At 37.7% G+C, this 27,266-nt stretch overlaps 1 protein-coding gene across 1 annotated transcript in view; it reads left to right on the forward strand.

The window, feature by feature from the left end:
- UNC13C (unc-13 homolog C) overlaps positions 1 to 27,266 on the forward strand; it is a gene marked incomplete at both ends in the record, with an annotated part of 558,183 nt that overhangs the window by 104,359 nt on the left and 426,558 nt on the right. Inside the window, 2 exons of the mRNA XM_080807399.1 lie at positions 3,966 to 3,988; positions 4,577 to 4,641. Of these exons, the coding sequence (XP_080663525.1) occupies positions 3,966 to 3,988; positions 4,577 to 4,641 (88 nt within the window). The remainder of the gene's footprint in view (positions 1 to 3,965; positions 3,989 to 4,576; positions 4,642 to 27,266) is intronic.

Below are 27,266 nucleotides of genomic sequence, written 5' to 3' on the forward strand. Positions count from 1 at the left end.
ACATCAAGTTCAAAAAATTTTTCTCATTAAAACAGTCTACTACTAGACAACACTGAAAATTTTCTAAAAATTTTATTACTGTCATTAACGATGCATCAGAGTGTCAGATTAATCACATCTTTAACAGCCTTAAATATTACTTTTAATACCGTTAACATATCATTACTCTGATTTTCACTGATTTTATAATCTGATGAGGCATAGTTTTAATTATATCATTTTTCATGCTTATTTACCGTTGTTGTATTCTAATTTGTGGATTATCTGGTCACATTCTTGACCAATTTTGGAGGGTAGTGTCTTTTTTTTTTTTTTTTTTTTCAGAGACCTGTAAGAGTTCTTTATATACTAAGCATACCAATATATGTGTTTTTAGCAAGTGTATTTCATTTTCTTTTTTATATACAAAAGTTCTAAATGGGCATAACAGACTTAATGAATTTTACCTCTAATTGTAAATGTATCTTCTTATCCCAAAGAGTTAATAAGTATTCCTTTCTATTTTTACTTATTTTCTCTCACTTGATATTTAATTAATGCATCCGTAATTTCATGGACACTGTATAAGACGATATAAATAAGCATTACAGATACTTGACCTATGTGTTAGGCAGCCTTTTTTTTTTCTTTAAAGATTTTATTTATTTATTTGACAGAGAGAGAGATCACAAGTAGGCAGAGAGGCAGGCAGAGAGAGAGGGAGAAGCAGGCTCCCCGCCAAGCAGAGAGCCCGATGTGGGGCTCAATCCCAGGGCCTCGAGATCATGACGTGATCTGAAGGCAGAGGCTTTAACCCACTGAGCCACCCAGGTGCCCCAAGCAACCTTTTTTGGCCAGTTATTTGTCTTCGATAACAATCCAGCCTTCCTTATTTGTCGAATTCTTAAGTATAAGGGTTTGTTACTTGGCTAATTTTGTTGAATTTATCTTTCAATCTGTTTTGCTGGGACAGTAATATTTGGTTAGTACAGATTTTTAAAATCCTTACAGACTTTCCTCATAATTCTCCTTTTAAAAGGTCATCGATGTTTTTGACTTACTAATCCAGTTACACTTGAACTATTCTTAACCCTACAACGACTTGCCATTATGATTTTAACAACTAAATCTATAAATGTGTTACAAAATAATTTATCTTTCTACACAGGAAGATGAAATTTTATTTGGATTTTTTTAGATACTTCCATAAAGTGTGGTAGCTTATTTAAGGTTGTTCACTCAATGTTCAGCAAACATTTGTTGGTCATCTATTATATTTCAGAAATGTACTACAAATCAGAAGGAAGAGGCAAAAGGCACTTTTATCTAGGAGGACTGCAGGTGAAGAAACTGACTAAAGATGAGGTTTAGCCAGGAGGAAGGCAACGTGCAGTGCTCCTGCACAAAAGCTATGAATCCCTGATATGTTGCTAGTTTCCAGGACAGAAGGTTATGCTTGAACTGAGTTTTAGAGGCTGACAGCTAGATGAGGAAGGGGAGTGCTTGTTTCAAAAGAAGAAAACTGGAAATGCAAAGGCACGCAGATTTCAAAGAGCATGGCATGAAGATGAAATGGCAAAGAACTTAGTTGCAGCCAAAGTGTGGGATGTGAACGAGGGCTCATGAGCCTGCCGTGGGTACACATCTGTTCTCTCTGCTGTAGGTACTGGGTGGCCGTGGTGGATTTTAAACAGGAAGGGAAGTGGTGTCATTTTCACTGTGTTTAGAAAGCTTTCAAGGAAGACAGGAGAGCAGGTAGACGAGAAAGGAGTAGGCGTGAACAAAATATATTTGTTGGCAATTAATAAAAATACCTATTCAGTGAAGGAATGAGGGAAACATTGAATAATGAATGAAAAAGTTGAAATGTTTTAGATGTAGCAGTTGAAAGATAATTGACTTTAGGATTACCTTTACTCGTTGGAAGGGTTGATATAGAATCCAGTTATTAATAGGAGACCATGTCAAAGTAATGGATATTTGAAATCAGATCTCACGTCATTGTTTTTCAAGCTAGTTATTGTGGGTTTGTAGGAAATAACTTGTTCTTATTTACGTTCACATTGTTACCTATTTTATTAAGCCTAAGAGTTTTCCAGGTGACTTGTCTTCTGGGTTTAAAATGAGAATAACAATTTTGTGTTTGTTCTGCCTTCTAACATCTATATTGTTTGTTTTTGCTTTAATTGGTCTGCTTTAATATATTATCAAAATTTCAAGAAATACATTAAAATGATGGTTGTGGACATTTTTGTTTTGCTTGGAATTATGGGAATGCCCTAATACTTTACACTTTGATTTATGTCTCTGGAAGTAACATGTATTTTTTGTTTTGTTTTGGTTTTAACATATTAAGCTCAAGATTCATTCAAATCAACTTTCAATATGTTTAAAAATTATTTAGAGGGTTTTATTTTGAAATTTTACCAAATAGCTTTTTGGTACCTGTTGAAAAGCACGTGCATGTTTCCTGACCAGTTACCTCATATTAAATTATTTTATGATTTTATATTATGTTTGTGACAGTTTTCATGGAGCTATTGTTATTTAATGCTTAATTTTCTATATTGAATGCAGTATCTTAATTTTTTTATGGCCAGAAATAAGATCTGTTTTTATTACTTGTGCTTTTATCCTGTTTTATATTCAAAGACGTAATTCTGAAATACTGTGAAATATCTAAACTACAGCCAAAAATATTGCCAAGTAATTAATCAAGCCATACTTAATGAGTCAAGAAAACAAATACATCTCATATTTTTTATCAATAAAAGTTGTCAGAGAGCTACATGACCCAGATAAATCTTTATATTGCTGGGGCTCATCCATAAAAATGAAAGGTTTCGACTCCATGAACTCCAAGGTCATTTTAGCTCTAGCTTTCTGCCGACTTGTATTCATAGAGATGTTCCTCCAGCTTTATACTAATAAGCAAAACTGAATTAATTTAAGAGCAATGCTACTATGTAAAGTAAAAATGGGCCATGCTAGGAGGACCCTGGTAGATTCAGATTTGAGTTAAAAAAAAAAAAATTATTTCGGGCAACTCCTTTGGATCTACTCCCTCTTTGGGAGCTTCGTACTATCACTTTGTTCTTGCTCAATAAACCTTACTTCACTGCCCACACACACACACACACACACACACACAGTCCATCATTTACCATTGTTAATTGGGCCCAAGAGAAGTTGCAACTGAGAAATGTTTACCCTGTGATGTATCTTAAACTGGGCTGGAAAACTGTGCACCAGCACCCCTCCCCCTCTGCTTTGTTCAACTTACCTGAAAAATGGGATCTATAGGGCAGCAGCTAGGGCATCAGGAGCCCTGGGTTTGTGTCCCATTTCTGCCATTCACTAGCTTTGTGATCTTAATCAAGTCACTGAAGTGCTTTCAGGCATCAGTTGTTTGTTTGTTTGTTTTGCAGAGTGGAGTATATTTGATTAATTTTTTAGCGCTTGAGTCTCTATGACAAGCCATAAATAAATAATCCCTTAATAAAATGTGCTTGATTTATGTAGTCACCTGGGGTTTACCTTGACATATATTCATCCCAGTTGATTCTCTGAACAATGTTTGAACGCCAATAAGCACAATATCCATGATCTTTTTGCAGAGTTGGGTCTAGATTCCAGACTCCAGAGAATTTGGTAGTTTGCCCCATGTGCTTAGTAAATAGCAGAACCCCAGATGGGGCTTAGGACTTCTGATTCTTCAACGATGTTCTTTTCCTTTACATGACACATTGTCTTTCATTAAACCCTTTATTCACCTTTTGATACTTTGCAAGCATTTGGGCACATTTTCCAGCTCTTTAAATGATGAAGACCAAATATCTCTCTCCCCTTGGGGGTTCAGCCTTGAAATTCTGTTTATGATTTTAAGCAATGTAAACTAGTAACATTTTGTTCATGTATATGTTTAAATGACTTCTTTAAAATACTCCATCTAATATTTATTCCTTCTTTTCCTGATTCTCTTTCAGATAGCAGTTCTGTGGATGAAAAGGTTTTAAATCATACTTTTTCTTCTCTCCTGAGGGAACTTGTCTTTTGTAAATGTTTGTTTGTGACATATTAGACCTGTTTTGGTTCCTCTGTTTTAGTTGTGAGATGTGCATGATATCCCAGCTTTCCATTCTTTGGTTGTCCTTTAAGTGTGCCCCCCGATATGTTGCATTTATGAAGAGGTTACACCTTGCCAGCTGCGCTTACTTTAGCTTACACTTGCCAGCCTCGGGGTCTGCTACGGTCAAACTCAGCATCTGTTCTTAAGTCTGGCTAATCATGATCTCCTTGACTGATTCATGATGTTCACTGCACTTAGCAAGTTTTAAGGGCAAGTGGTATTGGGAACATGATATATTTTCCTGGACTGTGCCAGTGCTTTTGTTTAAATGCTGACAGCTAATTGTGAAACCTCCACTCACAAAAACATAGTAGCTTTGACTTGGAGCTGACCCTGCTTAGCATCTGTCATAGTAGGTGTTACATGTCTAGTGCAGTTGACTCGTGTCCCAAATTCATGAATTTGCAGCTCTGGTGTGCTAAAAGCCTGTTTGTTTTTCTTTTGTTTTTTTCTTGTTTTTGATTTAAGGCTCGAATAGTAAGTGGCAGTGATTTGGATGCTTGCAAATTCTCTGGACTCCAGGTGATTGGTGGGTGAGTACATTCGTAATCTTTTTAATTCATTGCACTCAACAGTGGTACCTGGCTGTGCTCTCACCATATGCATTTTGAATACAGTATACTGCATGATGGTATAATTAACTAGACTTACGGTTGCTTTCTGTTTTCACAAAGTGGCTTTTAGAGTTTTATTTTTTTAAATAATGTATAGTTGTGTGTGTGTATATATATATGTGTATGTATATATATATATATATATATATATATAAAATTATGCTTACATGTGTCTTATACAAGTAAGAAAGTCAAAATCACCTAAACGGATTAGTTGTTAAGGTTATCATTGTACACACAAATACATATAATTTTATATAAATAGTTCATATTGATACAATTAATACTATCTTTTGATCTGCTTATTAGCAATTAAAGAAATAGGCAGGAATGTCTTCCTATGTCAATAAGTCAATGAATATAAACTTCACTGTTATTTAATGGTTGAACGAAAGTGTTTAAAATTTAATCACAAAGTGACATATGAAGTTTATTTTGCATATATAATACTCAAAAAACAAAGGATCTCATTTAATGCCCACAGTTTCACATTGGTATCAATTTGTAGCCTTTTTTCTGTCCCTCGACTACATGTCTATGTTCCTGTAGAATAAGTAGTTCTGCCATAAACTAGGCCATTCTAGAAACAAATAAGCACTGATTTAGTAATGACATTTTAGCAAGTACTGTTTTAATTGTTTCTTACATAATGTCTGATCTGATCCTTAACATGGCCCTGTGAGGTAAGTACTCATTTGACCTTCGTTTTAAAAATTAGGGAACTGTTGTATGAAACAGTTTAAAAAAAATTTCCTCCATATAGCTAATAAGTGGCCAAATCAGTATTCAAACCCATCTAGTTTGATTCTAGGATCTGTGATCTTATTCGGTAGGCTATCCTGCATCTCCAGCTTTGGGTTTTTTCCTCTTCTCTTTGTCATTTAACAACATGCCTTGGAAAACTTTCTACTTCATTATTTCGAAGTGATGCAAATATTTCAAGACATTTATTTCTTTTGTTAATGGATTTTCAAGAATATTTCTAGGTGCCAGTGTTGCAAATGATACTATAGCAAAATGTAATAAATTTTTAAAGTGAAATTATCAACCAAGCCTTATGTACAGTATAGACATATAGAAAGATTAGTTTTATACATGTTGACATTTGAATACATGTGTGTCTAATATAGTTTGTGTATTATGTTTTTTAGGCTAAGACACAGTTTTATATTTATGCTTATAATACTCTCACCCTTTGAAAATCTTCTGTTAGATATATCCACATGTTACTTTGCTTTAAGTGAAATATGTAAAATTTCAAATTTTAAATATGGAGCTCCTGGAAAATAACATAGACCATTGTTAGCTTGCTATACATCAAATAGAAGTTTGATTTTTGTCAAATAGCAAGTCATATCTTCATTACTTTTATGTCTATAAACTCTTCAATGTTTCTAAATATGTAAAGAACTCACATTCCCATTACAAAGTCACAATGCTTTAAATGTATTAGGAAACTAGTTGTGATAAAAGAGTATTATGTAATTCATAGAAAATTTAATCAGGGGATTACTCTCCTACCTCCTACAGACTGTGTCTTTAAGTTTACTAGAAAATGATAACGACAAAATGAATGTTTCTTAGAAAATAATTAGGTTGAATTCCAATTTGATTATGAAAACATGTTTGTCATGATCTTGGAGACTTACCTGAGTCTATGGCCTCAGGGTTCCTGCAACTCCTCCCTTTGGCATCTAGTACTTCATAACATCTTGCTTTCCTAACTCATGTCTGAATATGACATTTATCAGTGTTAAAGCAACAGAGTTAATCTACACCCATGTTTTAAGTGCAAGATGTGTAAGTGGTTAGCTAAAATGATTATCTTTGCATGTTGAATAGATCTCTTCCACTTTTCCAGAAACTTCTTTTCAAAGACTTGCCAAGAGATTTTAGTGTTGTGATGGTATTGGAAAGGGGTGATAATTTTCAGTCATCAAGAGAGTTTGCCCTTATCTGAATGCTTATTACTTCTTGAAGAACCTGAAGGTTTCCTTTAAATATAACCTTCAATCACAACCTCTTTCAGCGAGATTTAATTGTTTTGCTTTTTCTATAAATACTTTAAAATATATTTTTTTGTAGAATGAATCACTATTTAGAAGATTTACTATACATCTTCCAAATATTATAACTTCTGTTGTCTTGGAAAAGAACCTGTAGCCGACTTTCAGAATGGAGTCACCACTTCTTCATGACAATTCTCCGTCCCTCTCTCCTCTACCTTCAACATTCCTAACCAGTTTAGAACCAGACCACATTGATCCTTCCCTCCCCCTTCTCAAGTGTCAATGAAGGAATAATCTATGGACACTGGAACCAGATAATAGAGTTAATAGTGCTGCTCTGATTTCTGCTCATCTCTGTACATCTCTTGTAAGTGTTGCTAGAAAAGACATAGCAAACTTTTCTTTTTCCCATTTGTCAAAAAAGAAAAAAATCAGGCAGGCTCTGGAAAAGGAATCAGGAGAAAGAAAAATCAAAACATAGGAAAAGAAAAACCTGGAAAAATGCATGTTTCGGTGATAACATTAGTATTTAACATCATACTTCTCCCAGTTGTTTTATAGGAATTTGGTAACTTTTCTCATATTCATAAGCTAAGAGTCCTACCAGAAGCACACAGCAAGATATTAGAAGTACAAGAGCTTTTGGGGAGGGAAACATGAGATAAGTGGAGAGGCAGCTGGAGTAGATGAGAGAAACCTTTGGACCATAATATAGGTCTGACATCTATGAGAGGAGAGGGGGAAGGAAGGAGAAAAACTTGACCAGTGAGGCTAGAGAGAAGTGCCAGACCAATGAGGAGTCCTAGATAAATAGATGGTTGAGTGTCCCACATTGTTCATATTGGCCAGCTCTATGACCTCCACCCATCATGTTCAGTCATTGGTTTGAATCAGCTTGATGAGTATGGCCTTTGGATGAATACTGCAGCAGATTCTGGAAGCATGGTGGCTGAAGGCTGTCATCCAACTACACTTTTCTCAGAAGATTTACTCTGAGGGATTTTGAATGACACATGCCCATAGCTACCCAGCCTCAAATAAGTCGATTTGATGAAACTACTTTAATAAATGATAGTGAATGAAGTCACACAAGTACCTTCTCCAAGTATGAATCACTTTTTATTTTTTATTTTTTAAATATTTTTTATTAACATATAATGTATTATTATCCCCAGGGGTACAAGTCTGTGAATCGCCAGGTTTACACACTTCACAGCACTCACCATAGCACATACCTTCCCCAATGTCCATAACCCCACCACCTTCCCCCTCCCCCAACCCCAGCAACCCTCAGTTTGTTTTGTGACATTAAGAGTCTCTTATGGTTTGTCTCCCTCCTGAGCCCATCTTGTTTCATTTTTTCCTTCTCTACCTCCCAAACCCCCCATGTTGCCTCTCAACTTCCTCATATCAGGGAGATCATATGAAAACTGTCTTTCTCTGATTGACTTACTTTGCTCAGCATAATACCCCCTAGTTCCATCCATGTCATCACAAATGGCAAGATTTCATTTCTTTTGATGGCTGCATAGTATTCCATTGTGTGTGTGTGTGTGTGTGTGTGTGTGTGTGTGTGTGTGTATACACACACCACATCTTCTTTATCCATTTATCTGTTGATGGGCATCTAGGTTCTTTCCATAGTTTGGCTACTGTAGACATTGCTGCTATAAACATTCGGGTGCACGTGCCCCTTCGGATCACTACATTTGTATTGTTAGGGTAAATACCCAGTAGTGTGGTTGCTGGGTCATAGGGTAGCTTTATTTTAAACTTTTTGAGGAACCTTCATGCTGTTTTCCAGAGTGGCTGCACCAGCTTACATTCCCACCAACAGTGTAGGAGGGTTCCCCTTTCTCTGCATCCTCTCCAGCATCTGTCATTTCCTGACTTGTTAATTTTAGCCATTCTGATTGGAATGAGGTGGTATCTCATTGTGGTTATGATTTGTATTTCCCTGATGCTGAGTGATGTGGAGCACTTTTTCATGTGTCTGTTGGCCACCTGGATGTCTTCTTTGCAGAAATGTCCATTCATGTCTTCTTCCCATTTCTTGATTGGATTCTTTGTTCTTTGGGTGTTGAGTATTGTAAGTTCTTTATAGATTTTGGATACTAGCCCTTTATCTGATATGTCATTTGCAAATATCTTCTCCCATTCTGTCAGTTGTCTTGTGATTTTGTTGATTGTTTCCTTTGCTGTGCAAAAGCTTTTTTTTTTTTTTTAAGATTTTATTTATTTATTTGGCAGAGATCACAAGTTGGCAGAGAGGCAGGCAGAGAAAGAGAAGGAAGCAGTCTCCCTGCTGAGCAGAGAGCCTGATGTGGGGCTTGTTCCCAGGACCCTTGGATCATGACCTGACCCAAAGGCAGAGGCTTTAACCCATTGAGCTAACCAGGTGCCCCTGTGCAAGAGCTTTTGATCTTGATGAAGTCCCAATAGTTCATTTTTGCACTTGCTTCCCTTACCTTTTGCGATGCTTCTGGGAAGAAGTTGCTGCGGTTGAGGTCGAAGAGGTTGCTGCCTCAAGGATTTTGATGGATTCCTGTCTCACATTGAGGTTCTTCATCCATTTGAAGTCTATTTTTGTTTGTGGTTGAAGGAAATGTTCCAGTTTCAATTTTCTGCATGTGGCTGTCCAATTTTCCCAACACCATTTGTTGAAGAGACTGCCTTTTTTCCCTTGACATTCTTTCCTGCTTTGTTGAAGATTAGTTGACCATAGAGTTGAGGGTCTATTTCTGGGCTCTCTGTTCTGTTCCACTGATCTATGTGTCTGTTTCTGGGCCAGTACCATACTGTCTTGATGATGACAGCTTTGTAATAGAGCTTGAAGTCTGGAATTGTGAGGCCACCAACTTTGGCTTTCTTTTTTAACATTCCTTTGGCTATTCGAGGTCTTTTCTGGTTCCATATACATTTTAGGATTGTTTGTTCCATTTCTTTGGAACAAATAGATGGTATTTTGATAGGGATTACATGAATAGTGTAGATTGCTTTAGGTAGCATAGCCATTTTCACAATATTTTTTCTTCCAATCCATGAGCATGGAACATTTTTCCATTTATTTGTGTCTTCCTCAGTTTCTTTCATGAGTACTTTGCCTCTTTGATTAGGTTTATTCCTAGGTATCTTATGGTTGGGGTGCAATTGTAAATGGGATTGACTCCTTAATTTCTCTTTTGTCTTGTTATTCTTATATAGAAATACAACTGATTTCAGTGCATTGATTTTATATCCTGACACTTTACTGAATTCCTGTATGAGTTCTAGCAGATTTGGAGTGGAGTCTTTTGGGTTTTCCACATGAAGTATTATATCATCTTCAAAGAGTGATAGTATGACTTCTTTGCCGATTTGGATGCCTTTAATTTCTTTTTGTTGTCTGATTGCTGAGGCTAGGACTTCTAGTACTATGTTGAATAGCAGTGGTCATAATCACATCCCTGCCATGTTCCTGACCTTAGCAGAAAAGCTCTCAGTTTTTCTCCATTGAGAATGACATTCTCTGTGGATTTTTCATAGATGGCTTTTATGATATTGAGGTATGTACCCTCTATTCCTATACTTTGAAGAGTTTTGATCCAGAAAGGATGCTGTGTTTTCAGTATCTTTTGTTTCCATGAATTTTTTCAATTCTTCTTAATTTCCTGGTTGACACATTCCTTCTTTAGAAGGATGCTCTTTAGTCTCCATGTATTTTTTTTTTTTTTCCAAATTCCCTCTTATGATTGAGTTCTAGCTTCAGAACATTGTGGTCCGAAAATATGCAGGGAATAATCCCAATCTTTTGATACTGGTTGAGACCTGATTTATGACCCAGGATGTGATCTATTCTGGAGAATGTTCCATGTGCACTAGAGATGAATGTGTATTCTGTTGCTTTGGGATGGAATGTTCTGAATATATCTATGATGTCCATGTTGTCCAGTGTGTCATTTAAGGCCTTTATTTTCTTGTTGATCTTTTGCTTGGATGATCTTTCCATTTCAGTGAGTGGGGTGTTAAAGTCCCCTACCATTATTGTATTATTGTCAGTGTGTTTCTTTGATTTTGTTATTAATTGGTTTATGTAGTTCGCTGCTCCCATGTTAAGGGCATAGATATTTAAAATGGTTAGATCTTCTTTCTGGACAGACCCTTTGAGTATGATACAGTGTTCTTCCTCATCTCTTATAGTCTTTGGCTTAAAATCTAATTGATCTGATATAAGGATTGCCACCCTAGCTTTCTTTTGATGTCTATCAGCCTGGTAAATTTTTTCCCACCCCCTCACTTTCAAGCTGATTGTGTCTTTGAGTCTAAAATGAGTTTCTTGTAGACAGCATATTGATGGTTTTTTTTTTTTTTTTTTTTTTGGTCGTTGTTTTTTTATCCATTTTGATACCTTGTGTCTTTTGGGACATTTAGCCCATTTATGTACTGGGAAACTATCGAAAGATGAATTTAGTGCCATTGTATTGCCTGTAAGGTGACTGTTACTGTGTATTGTCTCTGTTCCTTTCTGGTCTGCTACTTTTAGGCTCTTTCTTTGTTTAGAGGACCCTGTCAGTATTTCTTATAGAGCTGGTTTGGTGTTTACAAACTCTTTTAGTTTTTGTTTGTCCTGGAAGCTTTTTATCTCCACTTCTATTTTCAGCAATAGCCTAGCTGGATATAGTATTCTTGGCTGCATGTTTTTCTCATTTAGTGCTGTGAATATATCATGCTGGTTCTTTCTGGCTTGCCAGGTCTCTGTGGATAAGTCTGCTGCCAATCTAATAGTTTTACCATTGTATGTTACAGACTTCTTGTCCTGGGCTGCTTTCAGGATTTTCTCTTTGTCAGTAAGACTTGGAAGTTTTACTATTAGATGACGGACCTATTCTTATTAATTTTAAGGGGGGTTCTCTGTGCCTCCTGGATTTTGATGCTTGTTCCCTTTGTCATATTAGGGAAATTCTCTGCAGTAATTTGCTCCAATACCTTCTGTCCCCCTCTCTTTCTTCTTCTGGAATCCCATTATTCTAATATTGTTTTGTCTTATGGTATCACTTATCTCTCAAATTCTCCCTTCATGGTCCAGTAGTTATTTGTCCCTCTTTTGCTCAGCTTCTTTATTCTCCATCATTTGGTCTTCTATATCACTAATTCTCTCTTTGGCCTCATTTATCCTCGCAGGAAGAGCCTCCATTTTTTATTGCACCTCATTAATAGCTTTTTAAATTTCAGCTTGGTTAGATTTTAGTTTTTATTTCTCCAGAAAGAGCTTTTATTTCTCCAAACAGGGTTTCTCTAATACCTTCCATGCCTTTTTTGAGCCCAGATAGCACCTTCAGAATCATCATTCTGAACTGAACTGTAGATATGGCATATTACCAATGTCTGTATTGATTAGGTCCCTAGCCTTCCATACTGCCTCTTGTTTTTTTTTTTTTTTTTTTTTTTTTTTGTGGTGAGTTTTTCTGCCTTGTCATTTTTTCCAGATAAGAATATATGAACGAGAGAATAAAATACTATAAGGATGGCAAAGACCCCAGAAAAATGTCCGTTAACCAAATTGGAAGAGACCCCAAATCATGGGGAGAAGAAAGGGGATAAAAAGAAGTTCAAGAAAAAAAATTTAAAAAGAAAAAGAAAATAGAAAAAATATATATTAGACTGGTGAATAGAACAGAGCCACCCACTTTATTTTGGGAGTATTTTGGACTCTTAGAAGAAACTACCTTCCAAAATTTTAAAGAAAGAGAAACATATATATATATGTATGTATACACACACACACACTCTCTCTCTCAAAAATGAGGATAAACATGATGAAGGGATGGAATATGACTGTAAGGATGAAAATTAAAAAAAAATATTCTAAAAAAGGAGTTGATAAGTTGGTTGGGAAAAGAAAGAAAAAATAAGTGGAGAGAATTTGCTCAGACTGGAGACTAGAACAAACCTTGTGCTAGATTTAGGGTATATTTTGATCTATTAGAAGAAGTTGAATCTCAAAAAAATTTTTTTAAAAGATTTTATTTATTTGACACACAGAGAGAGAGATCACAAGTAGGCAGAGAGGCAGGCAGAGAGAGAGGGGGAAGCAGGCTCCCCGCCTAGCAGAGAGCCCGATGTGGGGCTCGATCCCAGGACCCCGAGACCATGACCTGAGCTGAAGGCAGAGGTTTAACCCTCTGAGCCACCTAGGCACCCCTCAAAATTATTTAGAAGGAAAAAACCCTATGTGTATACAAAAGATAAAGTTAGATACAATGAAGGGTAAAATATGACTAAATCATAAAAGTTCAAAAAGATTTTTTTAAGAAAAGTATTGTTAAGATAAACTAGTTAAAAAAAAGTTAAAAGAGGAAAGAGTAAAAGTTAAAATTAGAATAAGAAAAAAAATTTTTTTTTTAAATTATTAACTTTGCAAGACTAAAGAATCATGGGGAGGAAACCATGAACTTTGTGCCTTGCTTTCCCCTCCTCTGGAATTCCACTGTTCTCCTTGATCAGTGAGCTTGGTCTTGGATGGATTTCTTGTTGATCTTCTGGGGGAGGGGCCTGTTGTAGTGATTCTCAAGTGTCTTTGCCTGAGGCGGAATTACACCACCCTTGCCAGGGCCCAGGCTAAGTAATCTGCTCCAGTTTGCTCTCCGGAGCTTTTGTTCCCTGAATGCTTTCCATAGAATTCTGGAGGACAGGAATGAAAATGGCGGCCTCCCAATCTCCAGCCCGGAGTTGCTGAGAGCTTGGGGCACCACTTTTCAGTGTGCCCTTGGAGAAAAATGCTCAATCACTTCCGTCTCCCTGGTCTCTGGCTACACTCTAAGCTCACCCAGCTGGTGACTGAGCATTTCTGTCTCTGGCACACAGCCCTGCCTGGAGTCTCCAAACCCCGCAGATCCCTGCCACTCTTCCGGGGGGGGGGAGTCTCCCCGTATCTATCACTTGTGGGGTTCCTGCTCAAAAAAGCAGTGGTCTGACTGTGCCACAAATCACAGTTTAAGAAAACCCCGAGCTGAGAGCTCACTCCTCGGCTCTGTCTCTGTAGCTGGCTTCCCCGCTCTAATACCTGTGAGCTCTGCGACACTCAGACACCCCTGATCCTTCTGTGACCCCGTGGGACCTGAGACCACACTGTCCCTGCCTCTGGAGAAATGTGCCTCAGTGGAGCAGACTTTTAAAAGTTCTGATTTTGTGCTCTGTTTCTCCGCCGTTTGCCAGAAGCCAGCCCCTCCCCCACGGTCTATGTTCCTGTCGCTTTGGATTCACTTCTCCACAGGTCCTACCTTTCAGAAAATGTTGATTTTCTTTTTCTAGAACTGCTGCTCTTCTTACCTTTGATCTCCTGTTGGGTTTGTAGGTGTTCAGAATGGTTTGATAACTATCTAGCTGAACTCCTGCGACCTTATGTCACCCCACTCTGCTACTCCTCTGCCATCTTGACTCCTCCTCTGAATCCCTTTTTAAAATTAGAATGGCAATTCATTGGTTCTTTGTATGTAACTTATGTTCCCCTTTCACTGGACATTTGTAATCAGGGTTTCATTGGTTGCATGATGAGGAAAATTACAAGGCATTTATAGAATGTCTTTCTAGTCTTACAGTCCTAGCATTGTCTGTACTAGAATCCAAGGAAGTCCACAAAACAGTGGTGAGAACAAGTGAAAGATAGTTGCGGAGAGGAAATTCTGACCTTCTTTGTTCTTTTTCTCTAGTTTTCCAAATTCTCTTCAGGATAGCTCTCTTGGTGCTAAGTTCCTCAAGCATATGTGAAAGGAAGGTTTGTTTCCTGTCATGGTTCTGACCTGGGCTATAGAGCTGCTTTCCTGATCCCAGGAACCTGGTGGTGACTTTGCAACTACTACTAGGAACATTGAACCTTGGCAGAAAAGAGGTGCATGTTGAGAGAGGTGAGGAAAAGGGATTGTTGAAGGGCAGGACATTAAGAGATTGCCAAATAGAAAAAGAGAAGCTTCCATTTTGATTTCACTCTCAAATAGATAAAATTGCAAAAAAAAAGTGTATTTATATGCATATGTGTATACATATGTACATATATAAAAATTTTGCCAAAATTTTCAAGGTAGTTTGATTATTGCCTTGAATGAGTAATGTGATAAATGTGAGCAAGCAGTTATCAGCCAAAGTTCTGAATAATTCCTTTGCTTTTCAATTTACCTTGATTGAAGTAGTGATTTTGTTTGTTTGTTTGTTACTGTTATAACACCTAAAATGAGTTAGGTTGCACAATATAAGTGGTTTAATATATTCCTGATACTTGCCATGGTTCTGACATGGCTTTTGTATTTCTCTCTAGAGTTGGAAAGCTTATATACTGTCCTCATGCCCTGTTTCCCCACTCCTGGTCTTGGCATTCATGTTTGGCCAGTGCCTAAAATCATTTAAGATGTCAGCTAAGGTTGTTCTTACTCTCCAGAGGCTCTTAACTCATCTTTTCTCATAGCAGTCTCCTCTTAGATAGCTGAGAATAATCCATTTCATTTTTTCCTACCTAGTCTATAAATGAGGTTCTCCCTCATCCCTTCATTTAACTTCCTTACTTTTAAGGAAAAGCCCAGAAATTCTCCTAAGTCTAGACAATGGCTGTTTCCACTTCTATAATCCCTTCCTTGGGTCACTGGTTCATACTACACAAATACCCTTGCATGCTCTGAACCAAATGTGCCAAGTATTAAGAAAATGACAGCCCACTTGTAAGTTTGCTTCAGTCACAGTGGCAGGTTACTCTTTGGAGAGAAAGGGAAGCCTTTGTCTTTTACTTTTCAGTTAGCTGTTCAGGTGTATAAGTATGCAAAAACTTCAGTATGTAAGTTTTTATGTAAGAGTTCCTTTCCCTTCAAGGAATTAAGTATAGAAAAAGTTCACTATAGATTTAGGTAAAAAATGAATTCAGATTAGAGCTTATTAATTATTATAAGAGCTAGCAGACACAGACAGCTCTGCATTCCTAATTCATTATTGGATAGCAATTCAGATCACCATGCCCATAATTTTTCAACTTTTTATTTGTATTGCCACTAATCTAATTTTAATCCTCAATACCTTTTACCTAGGTGAATGCAAACTGATCTTCCTTCATTAATTCCTCTACATTAAATTCAGTCTATACACTGTTAAAGATTAATCTCCTTAAAGCACAGTCAGTTCTACTTAAATATATTTAATGGTTCCTCATTTCTGCAGTGTAAAGTATGGATCTTTCTATATGGTTTTGAATATCTTGATTTCTATTTCTTCTTGATTCCTATTTCCCTTTACAAAATAAGGAATCATCTCCATTTTATGTTCCTATTTGTGTCATTCCTATAGCATGTATGAATTCAAGTTGCATGAATTAACACATATTTGTATCTTCCAACCTGATTTTAAACTCTTTAAAGGACTAAAGTTGATCTTTTTCACTTAGATTGTCCTCCATAAAGCTTATGAGAGTGCCTTGCCCCTATGAGGACCTCACTTATAAATTAACCTTGTTTTGGATTTGGCAGCCTCTTAGATGTGTTAGTTAGAATTATTTCATAAAAGATTCAGGCCTACTGCATTTTAGGAAGAAAATAATCCTGAAGCAATCATGCATTCATGATAAGACCTAAATGAGAAGTACTGGGAGCATTAAAAACATCTGGCTCCTCCTCTCCCCCTAAATTCAGTGTCACTAAATCCCTACAAGGAAAAAAGAAATCAAGGGACTTTTCTCACACTAGATTTAACCCCAGTTGATCAAAAGGCTACTTTGCTTTTGAGCTTGAATCCCTGTTTCTCTACTTGGGAGAAACTTGTGAAGTTTGGGTTGAACAAATCCATAAAAATATTACTCTAATTATGCTTAGATATAAATTTTGCCTTTTTCCTCTCCCATCTGAAAACCTGCACACTTTAGAACACCCTAGATATAAATTAATACCGTATTAAAATTTTTCTTTAATCAGTTCCATTATTACTCCAAGGAGGAGCGCTTTTATAGTTAATAACTGAATGACCCTTGTCACCTTGCTCTTTGTAAAATTAATAAAGCAAGTTTTCTTGCTTAATCCATTAAAGGTTGAATAAGACCTGGCATCTCTTGGCTAATGTCAGATATAGTCATGCCACAGGCTAGTTAGATCAGCCAGAAAAGAATCTCATGCAAAGCTAGGGGAAGTCCCAACCTTACCATAAATCTCCATACTTATTAGTCCCCAGCACTCTGCCTACAGTCCTCCTACTGGGCAGATACATTATATCCTATAGACCAAGGTTTGGCCTAGACAAAGAATCTCTTAATTTGGAAAGCTGACAGCAATAAGGCCACCGACATTCTAAAACCCATATATTAAGAACTGGTTGCTAAGCTGCCGTTAGCTTCCTATGCCCTCCTCTCCCTTCACTACCCACCAAAAAACCTGCTTATCTAATTTTGGCTTACTACTGACAATCAGCTCTCTAATTCAAGATCAGCTGAATGCTTCCCAAGGCTCTCTTGGAAACTACTCAGGAAGCACTTGATACCTTCTTTATTTAGAAAATCATGGGATCATTAGAGTATATCTTGATACTAGCCACAGAAGCCAACCACACCTTTGATGTATGGACCTACAAGAGCCCAGGACTACAACCATGACCCCTTTGGGAACCATGGAAAGTACATTTTGACATGGAATCTATGGAAGTAAGATCAAAGTCACTACCATCTAAACCAGCCTTATAAGCTTCATAGTGTTTGTGGAGTGGATTATAAAACATTTCCTTTAGGCATATTGTTTTCCTACACAGCCAATGGCAAAGAACTTACTCAGTAAGTACTCAGTCAAAGGGCTAAGAAAATGAAGCTCTTAAGCTCAAGCAACTAATAGCTTATAGTTGACAACATTAGAGACTGACACTTTTTTATCCTCTCATATTCAGGTCTGAGGTTATAGCTTAACGTTCTTTCTTAGTAATAGACTACAGACACAGAAGAGACATGTGAATATTATCCACAGTCAACCCAGGGATACTGTATAAGACCATCCCCCACCAGCTCCAATCCCCAGTGATACTGTTGAACAGGTTCTTCCAGGTTTACATACCCACAAGAAATCTGATTTCTACCATCATAGAAGCCTTTTTCTGTGCTGAGATGGCTGGTCATAGAAAATTCTTCCAAATCCATTTTTTACTTTTATTATTTAATACTTAGGATAAAAAAATCTTCAGGATCGTCCTGGGTTGCAGACAAGGGCAACCCCAAATTTTATTCATTGTATAAAGGCCACTCTTTTATTCTTAGAGATAGGTTTATAATTTAGATTCACAGAATGCACACGACCCCTCTTCTGTATCAGCCCAAGATACAGATAATGTCTTCATTTCGGGGAAGGAAACCATAGCCACCATCAACTCTGACAACTTTCCTTCAGCTAGTTCCTTGCACTGGAGCCTTCCATAATTGTGCACAGTGCTGGTTGGCTCCCCAGAAAGGGCTTGTGTTTCCTTTCATCCTTAGGTGACTGCCAGTTGAAACTACACCCAGCCAGGGGTCTGCCTTCCTTAGTTTCTCAAATCACTACCTCCACTTCATAGTACTTGAGGCATAATTTAAAGGAATCCCAAATCATATATTTTCCAAAAATCAGTATTTATTAAGGTCAGCTCAGTTTTGGTGATAGAAGTTGTATCATACACCCAGACCCCGAGACCACATGTTTTCTCAATTGGAAAAGTAAGGAAACCAATGTAAGCTTAAGTGTGATGCTACTTCTACCTTCTCAACTTTGCAACTCTTACTCAAGTTTTCTTTCACTGCTCTGGCTCCATCTCAAAAGAAAAACAAAACAAAACAATAAAAAACATCTCTCAAGCTACCACTTGTTATAATTTCTTTGGATTCTGAACACCATGGAAGGACCCATGTAATTAATCCAGCAGCTACTGGGGACAATCCAGTCTCATAATAATCTTGCTAGTTAAGAACCTTAAGAGCAAATCTGTTGGGCAGGGGCTTTGTAGAAGCACATTTTATTAAAGCCTTCTCTGTGTTCAGTTTGCTTATTGGCGATATGCATGTTATTCATTTCCTGTTTTTTAAAACCTTTCATTATGACATATAAGTCTGACTTGGCTTTAATTTATTAGGAAATCAATGAATCTTTTGGGATATACCATATAGAATCAAGTTTAATCTTCTAAGGCCTTCCAGATAGTATGTGTTTGAGGACTGGCAAATTAAAATCATTGATAGATCCTTTATAAAGATAATATTCAAGTAGTCTGTCTTTTAAATTAGTGTCAGTTCAGTATAACTATGGAAAATATCTGTTATACTGAGCAGAATAATCACTTATGTTGGAAAAGTTAGATGACTTGTGTCGTTACCAGTTTTAGTCAGAAAATATTGAAAATAACCCTAGTAAATAAGTTGGCAATTTTAATGAGTATCATGGTTCTTAAGCCTACTGGTTCTTTCCAAAATGTAATTGATATGTCTGTTGAGTACACCTAACATACATAAAACATCTTAGGAAAAGAAGAGCACTGAACTTGACTATTGTTTTTCCCAATACAGCATATATCAAATGTGTTTTTAAGTATCTTTTGTTAAATGAATACCATATACCATAAAGATAAATAGTGTTTTCTCTTATAGGCAGACTATAGTACAATAGAACCATAAAATAATTGCTGCCAGCAAAATAGTATTTTTCCATAACCCTGTAATTACTTTTACTAAAAGTAACAGGGTTTTTTTTTCTTTTTTCAGTGTTCCAGGATTCATTGTTTATGCACTACACCCAGTGCTCTATGCAATACATGCCCTCCTTAACACCCACCACCAGGTTTACCCCTCCCCCACCTCCCTCCCCTCCAAAACCCTCAGTTTGATTCTGAGTCCACAGTCTCTCACGGTTTGTCTCCCCCTCCAATTTCCCCCAACTCACTTCTCCTCTCCATCTCCCAATGTCCTCTGTGTTATTCCTTATGCAGGTTTTAAGGACATCTGGGTAGCTCTGTCATTTAAGCATCTGACTCTTGATTTCAACTCATGAGATCCAGCCCTGCCTCAGTCTCCTGCTGGGTGTGAAGCCTACTTAAGATTCTCTCTCCCCTCTGCCCCTCCCTGCCCTCCAATCCCCCACTTTTTTTTCTTAAAAAAAAAAAAAGTAATAAGTTTGTTTAATACGCAATTCTTAATTAAATGCGAAGTGTCTTGCTGTTAGAACTCTGCCTCAATTCTGTTACTTTTAGTCTTCCTTAGCATTTAGAAACAGTATGAAGTAGAGAAAAAAGAAACATTTTTAATGTCATTTTAAAAATGGGATACTACCTCAAATTCGTAATTATTATAAAGACATAATAACTAATGCCTTTTTTAATGTTAGACTATAACAGTCCCGCATCTAAGCATTACTTGTGCATTACCTCCTTTGATCCTCATTGCAGTGTTTTGAGGTAAATGTTACAATCATTCCATTGTTCAGGTAATATAAATGAGGCTTAGAGACATTAAATATGGTCAAAGTCAAACAGTGGCTAAGTGTCAGAGCCGAAGTTTGAACTGGGTCTACCTAAGGGCAGAGCTTAGCTGCTTCACTATTAGGCCAAGCTGATTAATTTGCAAATAAATCATGCTTATTTCTGGTTTCGGTTCTTTTGAATTAAATATTCTATTTTTAATTTAATGTTTCATTATGCATTGGTGTTGATAAGATTTCTAAGCGGATATATCAATTAAATATTGTAGATATATTTCTACCTAGGTATTTGCTACGGATTTTCAGAACCACCCCTAAAAAATCACCTAAAGGAATTAAAAATGGATTGAATAATTAGACCCAAAGTATGATAATTCGTGAATAATTCTGTATCTGGGGAGGCTCTTAGGGAGTGCTTTAAGAATTGCCTGTAGGCAGATTGTCTTTAATTAATCGAGATGGAAATATAAAGGATCTGATTGTATAGGCTTTGGGGGTAACATAAGGCTGGGCAAAATAACTAGTGTATTAGATGTTGCAATTAATATCCAGAAGCTCTTAGCATACCACAATAATCTGAAGCTAACAAGAAGTATAAATAGTGTGCCAGTCAGGATAAGCTAGGTTATAATACAGTAACATCTACCAAATCTCTGTGTATTAAGTGAAGGTTTATTTGTCACTCATGCTACAATTTTAATGCATATAGATAAAGGAGAAGAAGATGCACTTTCCTCTTCATGATTGCTTGGGGTACCAGGCTGGCAGAGGTTTTCTCCAACCCATGCTTTCATGATTGCACTGCAGAGAAATTAGAATGCGGCAACCAGGGCTCAGACCCTTAAAACTTAACACACAGATGTAGCATACCTCCCTTCCGCTGATATAGCAGTGAGCAAAGCAGATAACAGGGCAGTGACTAGGTTTAAAGGGAAGGTTGAAGTGCAATTCCATCATGTGTCTGAGAGGAGAAAAACACTGGAATGTTCTTAGGTTCTGTAGAAGAGAGGAAAATGCTTAATGTCAACACATGAAAAGATTAAAACAGTCATCACATCTGGTGATGGATCAGGTAAGATTGTGGTGATAGCGGGTGGGCTGGCAAGGCAAGCAGCCTTAGGGTGCACCGAGTACCGGGTCCACAGTGGGGGCGGGTAGCTCTGCGGCCAACGGAGCCCTGCTGCTTCTCGGGACATCTGTACTTGGTAAGGGGCACAACAGTTAAACAGATGTAGAAAGAGGAGACAGCTTGCAGATCTAACATGCAAGCTGGAAAGGGATCTCAAATCAGACCATAGGAAAAACCACCTGAGAACCGGGCAAGCCGAATCTGGAAAAGAGAGGTTAGAGGTCTTCAAATATTGACGAGAGGAGGTGTGGAAGAGGAGTTAAATTGTCCTGAGCTTCCCACAGGGCAAAATATAGTCTGCAGACTTCTGCTCAATACGAGGAGAAATTTCCAAAGTGAGAGCTGCCTTTGTGAAAACTAGGTCCCCCATTTCTAGAGTTATTTAAATAGCTTATGTGGTGACACGTTAGAAGTGTTGCAAAGGGAAATTTAAATATCAGATGCTTGAGTGTTTAAAGCTTCTTCCCATCTGAAGATTCTGTTACATCTTATACTAATATTATATCCTAATATGATCACAGTAACCACCCTAGAACTCAGTGGCTTAAAATAATGACTCCACGGATCTTGTCTGCATTCCCTTACACATGTATGGTCAGCTGGGTAGAGGTTACTTCTCACATGTCTGTGGGTGTCTGGCTATTGTCTGGGCAACAGAGGGGTTTGGACTATGTGGTACTTGTTGTCTAGCTGGTCAGACCAAGTTTGTTTGTACTGGCAGTGACAGAATTCTAAGGAAACAAGTAGAAGCATGCAAGGTCATTTGAAGCCAAGATGGGAACGGACAACCATCGTTTTAGTTACATTTTTCTTTTTTTTGTCCAAAGCAAGTCATAAATCCATATTCAAGGGACCTGGACACAGACCCGGACTCCATGGGAAGAGTAAAGAACTAAGGCCATTTTTGTGAGCAACTATAAGCATGCATACCTACAATTAAATGTTCTTCGGAATTACCTATGTCTCATAAGTTGAAGAATACAGAATGTTAGTTCATCATATATTTACCTCCACTTATAATATGACATCCTCTGTAAGTAGAATAATAAGATAGCAATTGCTATAGAAACATCAGAATCTCATTTGGGGTATTTACCCAATTAGCTACAGTATAGGAAGATTTGCTTGATAATGGGTAATAGCTCTGAAAATTTAAGGAAGATATTCCTGATTTGGAGTTACCAAGGCACACTTCCTGGAGAAGAGGACATTGTATTTAATTTTAAAGTTTGGATAGAATTTTGATTTTTTTAAGATATTGCTTGTTTATTTGACGGAGATAGAGAACACAAGTAGACAGAACGGCAGGGAGAGGGAGAAGCAGGCTCCCTCCTCATCCAATACAGGATGTAATCCCAGGACCCCGGGATCATGACCCGAGCCGAAAGCAGTTGCTTAACCAACTGAGCCACCCAGGCACCCCAAGAATTTTGATATTTGCATATGGAAAAGAAAAGGCAGAGCAGAAAGCTGTATAAAAACTTGGATAGTTTCACAGGCAAGAAAATATATCAGAATAACATGTCAGAGTATATTAAGGAGAGCAGTAGAAGGTATATTTGGACAAGCTAAAGCTTTGATTTCCTGACTGAAGATACTAAATATATTAATCTTTTGAATCCTATATCTATAATTTTGAATACCTGTGTCTTGTGAAAATGATTCAGGTGTTCTGGGAACATAGTGGTTGAGCTAATACCACTAAATAATGACAATGAGAAGAAAGAATCTGTGAATTTCTCTTCAAAAGATAGTATACTTTTCATTAACTAGAGCAAAGCCATCTGTCAAAAGTATAAGAAACTTAATTTTTAGATAGAAATTAGTCTCCATAAGCAGGTGCATTCAAGCATAGCAGACATGGCTTTTGCTCTGAGTATTTCTCCCATAACTCTGTCAACCATGATGAACATCACTATATCTCGTGCTCATTATCTTGATGTTCAGACACTAAGGTCACAGGTAGGAAAGGCCAAAGCAGGAGACTGGGAGAATCCAGCACTTCTAAGAACAATTTGAATATAATTTTTTCACGTAAGAGGACACCATCTTCCACATAATCTTTACATAAAGATACGCTCAGGAAACAATACTTGAAGTAGTTATTCCAGAGTCAGAGTGACAACTACAGAAAATCATGTTTTCGAAGATTCCTTAATTTTTGCAACAAGATACATTTATTTTTTATCAAGTATGGGAAGTACCCAAGCTGTAGATTAAATGAAACCATGGATTGGCATACTACAGAGTACCCTATCTGGGTTGGAGCGGAGGCTCAGATTTGTCCAATGTGATGAGATCTGTGAAAACTCTTCTCAGTGTGTATATTTATTTGTTTCCAGTTTATGCAGAATCCGAAGAGCGCACTTGGACAATATCACAATTGGGGTCTGGATTGAGACCTATTTTATGGAAGACTGGGTTAGCAGTCAGGAAATTGATGGGTCACGGAATTCCGGAAGGACAGCGGAGTTCCTGTCTTATAAAGGAACAAAGAACCTGATAGGGCAATTCGGACTCGTCAGTAAGAACATCAAGGGAAAGGAATCATTCTGGGGGGTGTGTGTGTGTATTTGTATTGTGTTGTATAAGTAACTTCTAAGGAGAAACAAAAAGCTATGTGACATGGAGCTGTTTCTTTGGGAAACAGTTCTGAACTCCCCTCTTGCCAACTGGGTGCAAACAATTCAAAGGATACAAATTACAAATAAAACAGTAAGTGAGGGCAGAAAATATCTTTATTTCTTCCACTCGGTCACTGGAACCTAAAGAGGGGACCGCTCTGTATCATCTCTGAGGAAAAGACAGACAGACAATATGTTATAATGGCAGAATTTGGAATAGACAGACAGAATTTGGAATAGAAGGCCTAGTTTTAAGTCGATTCCATCATTTATTAGCTGGGTGAGGTTGGGCAAGTCATTTAATCTGTGAATCATAGTGCCTCATTTGAACTATGGATTATAATCGTAATGAGCTCACAGGATTATTTAGTACATCTCATCTTTTGTACTTAGCACATAAAAAATGTCTTATGATACGTTATAGAAAAAGTAAAAGCTTTGCTCATGGTGGTCAACATTAGGCTTTCCTGTGATTGAGGGGTTTTTCAGGACACAGGACCTTCCATGCTAAAACTGGGAAAATCCTGAGCAAACCAGGATTGGTTGGCCACCTGAGGGAATCTAGGGGACTCTAGCTGCCCCAGGTGACCTCTGAGAAGGTTTCTCTGGGATGATTCTCACCCTTGTAAAATAGGTAGCTCATATATTCTCTTGTAGAGATTTTAAATGAGACAGTGTGCATCTGCCTATGAAGCTCTACTTCTTAGGGCTTTTGCCTGAGAAAACGCATAGATTCAAGCTTGAAAACGTAATCATCTATACCAGTTTCCTGCTTGGCAAATTTCGTTGTCCTTGATTATTTGCCTCTTGAAAACCTATCTCAAGAACGAAACGAAAGTAGAACCCATCTCCAGAAAGACAAAGGAACATGAAAGAGAGAGGCCTTGGGGCACCTGGGTGGCTCATGACCTGCCTTCAGCTCAGGTCATGATCCCAGGGTCCCGGGATTGAGCCCCCCATCGGGCTCTCTGCTCAGGAGGGAGCCTGCTTCCCCCTCTCTCTCTGCCTGCCTCTCTGCCTACTTGTGATCTCTCTCTCTGTCGAATAAATAAATAAAATCTTAAAAAAAAGAGAGAGAGACCTTAAGAGATAGAATGAAGAGTCCATTTCTGAATTGAACAGTGAGGGGAAACTTGAGTAGAGCAGAAATCTATTCTATTGACTCTTGGAGGAAGCCAAGTAAATAAAACTCAGTAGGGCTGTCTCATTAAAGAAAAAAAAAAATTGACATTTGAGTGAAGACATAACAGATATTGACAAACTTCTTTCATTTCATTGTGTTTCAAAGTGCAGTTTTCTGCTTTTGTTAGCTAGATATTTATCTCAACTGAGATAAGACTTTTCCTTGTTATTATCCAGGCTGGGGCATGAGCAGGGTTTATTCCACGATGTTGGCAGGAAAGGCCAACTTCTTGGAGTCAAAGCTGAAAACTGATCTTACCACTGTTTAGAAGCTTGTCACTTCCTGCATCACACCATTAAACATCTCCCTAATGGCGATGCGTCTTACTTCTACTTCAGCCATTTCATGTTCACTGTTGAACAGGCTGCAGTACAACTGTCTCGTAAACATGCAGATATAATAATTGCCAAGTTTCTCTAGCATCCCAATTCTATTGAGACTACTGGACCAGGCAGAATGAACACAGTAAAAATCTGACACACACACACACACATACACACACACACACACACACACACACACACACCAATCATGTCAATGTACTTGAATAGAGAGGGTCAATGTACTTGAATAGAGAGGGAAACTAAAGGAACAGAGCTGCAAAATTATTTCAAAATCTGGTCAGCACATTTACTGAGGGCACACCGAGTGCAAAGGCACTGTTTATTCCATGACTCTTTCTGATTGGAGGATGCAGAAGCATGAGGCCATCTCTCTCCTCGTGCATGTTGTATTGTGTTGAGAAGATCTTTGAGTGGATAAGACAGGCGTGTGAATGAAAAGAGATCATAGGAAACAAGAAAAACCAGGTGGTCTTGAGGCCAAAATGTATATTAATGATTTCTTGTTACTTAAGGCTCTACTGGCATGGACAATGATTTGGAGATGGGAATTAGTGATCTAGTATGGTAGATGAATAAGGTTCACAAGGGGTTTTGTTGGGATCTTAAAAGTTTTGAAGATAGGCTAGTGACAGATTGGGAAGGGACTTCAATATTGGCTAAGAAGTATGGATTTTGTTTTGTTACCTAATCTGCTTTTATAACTCCAAATGCCTGAAGAATATGTTGGCTCACCATTGTGGCAGTGGCACACTGGAGAAAGCATCTGAATCTTGTGAATGAAGAAGAGCCATATGTACCTTCCTCTTCCTTGGGATATTATATCATTTGTGTAATTTATCCTTTCTTGAGTTCTTGAGTAAAACACCAGTTTTAAGGAAATCAGGATCCAGGGGAAACATCTGAATAGGAAGTTAAAAATAAGTATATTTTTTACATAATGAAGTTATATATCCTATATAGGTAGAAGTTATTTGTAACATATACCAGAAACCAAACCATTGAAAGACTTTGGGGGTATGATTGACAAGAAGAGAGCAGAGGGACTACTTCATCAGAATAATTGATGTCTTCAGCTTTAAGCATCTTCAACTTGGAGAAAATATAAAATGGATGGTCAAACAGAAATGTTGGGTGGCCCACTAGGAGTGGGGGGCTAGACCCTGTGGGACAGTTCACACTGGCATAGAGTTTGGAGAGAGGACTCCATGGGAGTGCTAGCTAGGTGGAAATGGCACAGAAAGAGAGACTGTAGAAACCTGGATTAAATGCCAAGAATAAAGAATGTTGCTAAACCCTCATAACAATGCATACAACTTCTTTCTTCCTTTTATCAAGGAACAAAAGCTTATGACTTGTGTTTGTGTCTCAAAAACTATGGTCAGCTATTGATCACTCCAGGATATCCTTAACTTGTTTACACATACTTGTGTTCCAAGACTAACTTAAAAAGATCTAGAGTCATCCATCCTTTTTCTTAAATTTAGAAATGGAATTCCTGAGCTTTAAATCTGGCATACGATTCTGCAGTCTAGAATTAAAATTCTAGCTAAGGGGCGCCTGGGTGGCTCAGTGGGTTAAAGCCTCTGCCTTCGGCTCAGGTCATGATCCCAGGGTCCTGGGATCGAGCCCCGCATCGGGCTCTCTGCTCAGCAGGGAGCCTGCTTCCCCCTCTCTCTCTGCCTGCCTCTCTGCCTACTTGTGATCTCTGTCTGTCAAATAAATAAATAAAATATTTAAAAAAAAATAAAATAAAATTCTAGCTAAATAGCTATTCAGCAGTATAACCACAGGCAAGTTACCTAATTTGTATAAAACCATTCTTCACCAATAC

This window comes from Martes martes, assembly GCF_963455335.1.
Source record: "Martes martes genome assembly, chromosome: 7".
NCBI classification, from domain to species: domain Eukaryota; kingdom Metazoa; phylum Chordata; class Mammalia; order Carnivora; family Mustelidae; genus Martes; species Martes martes.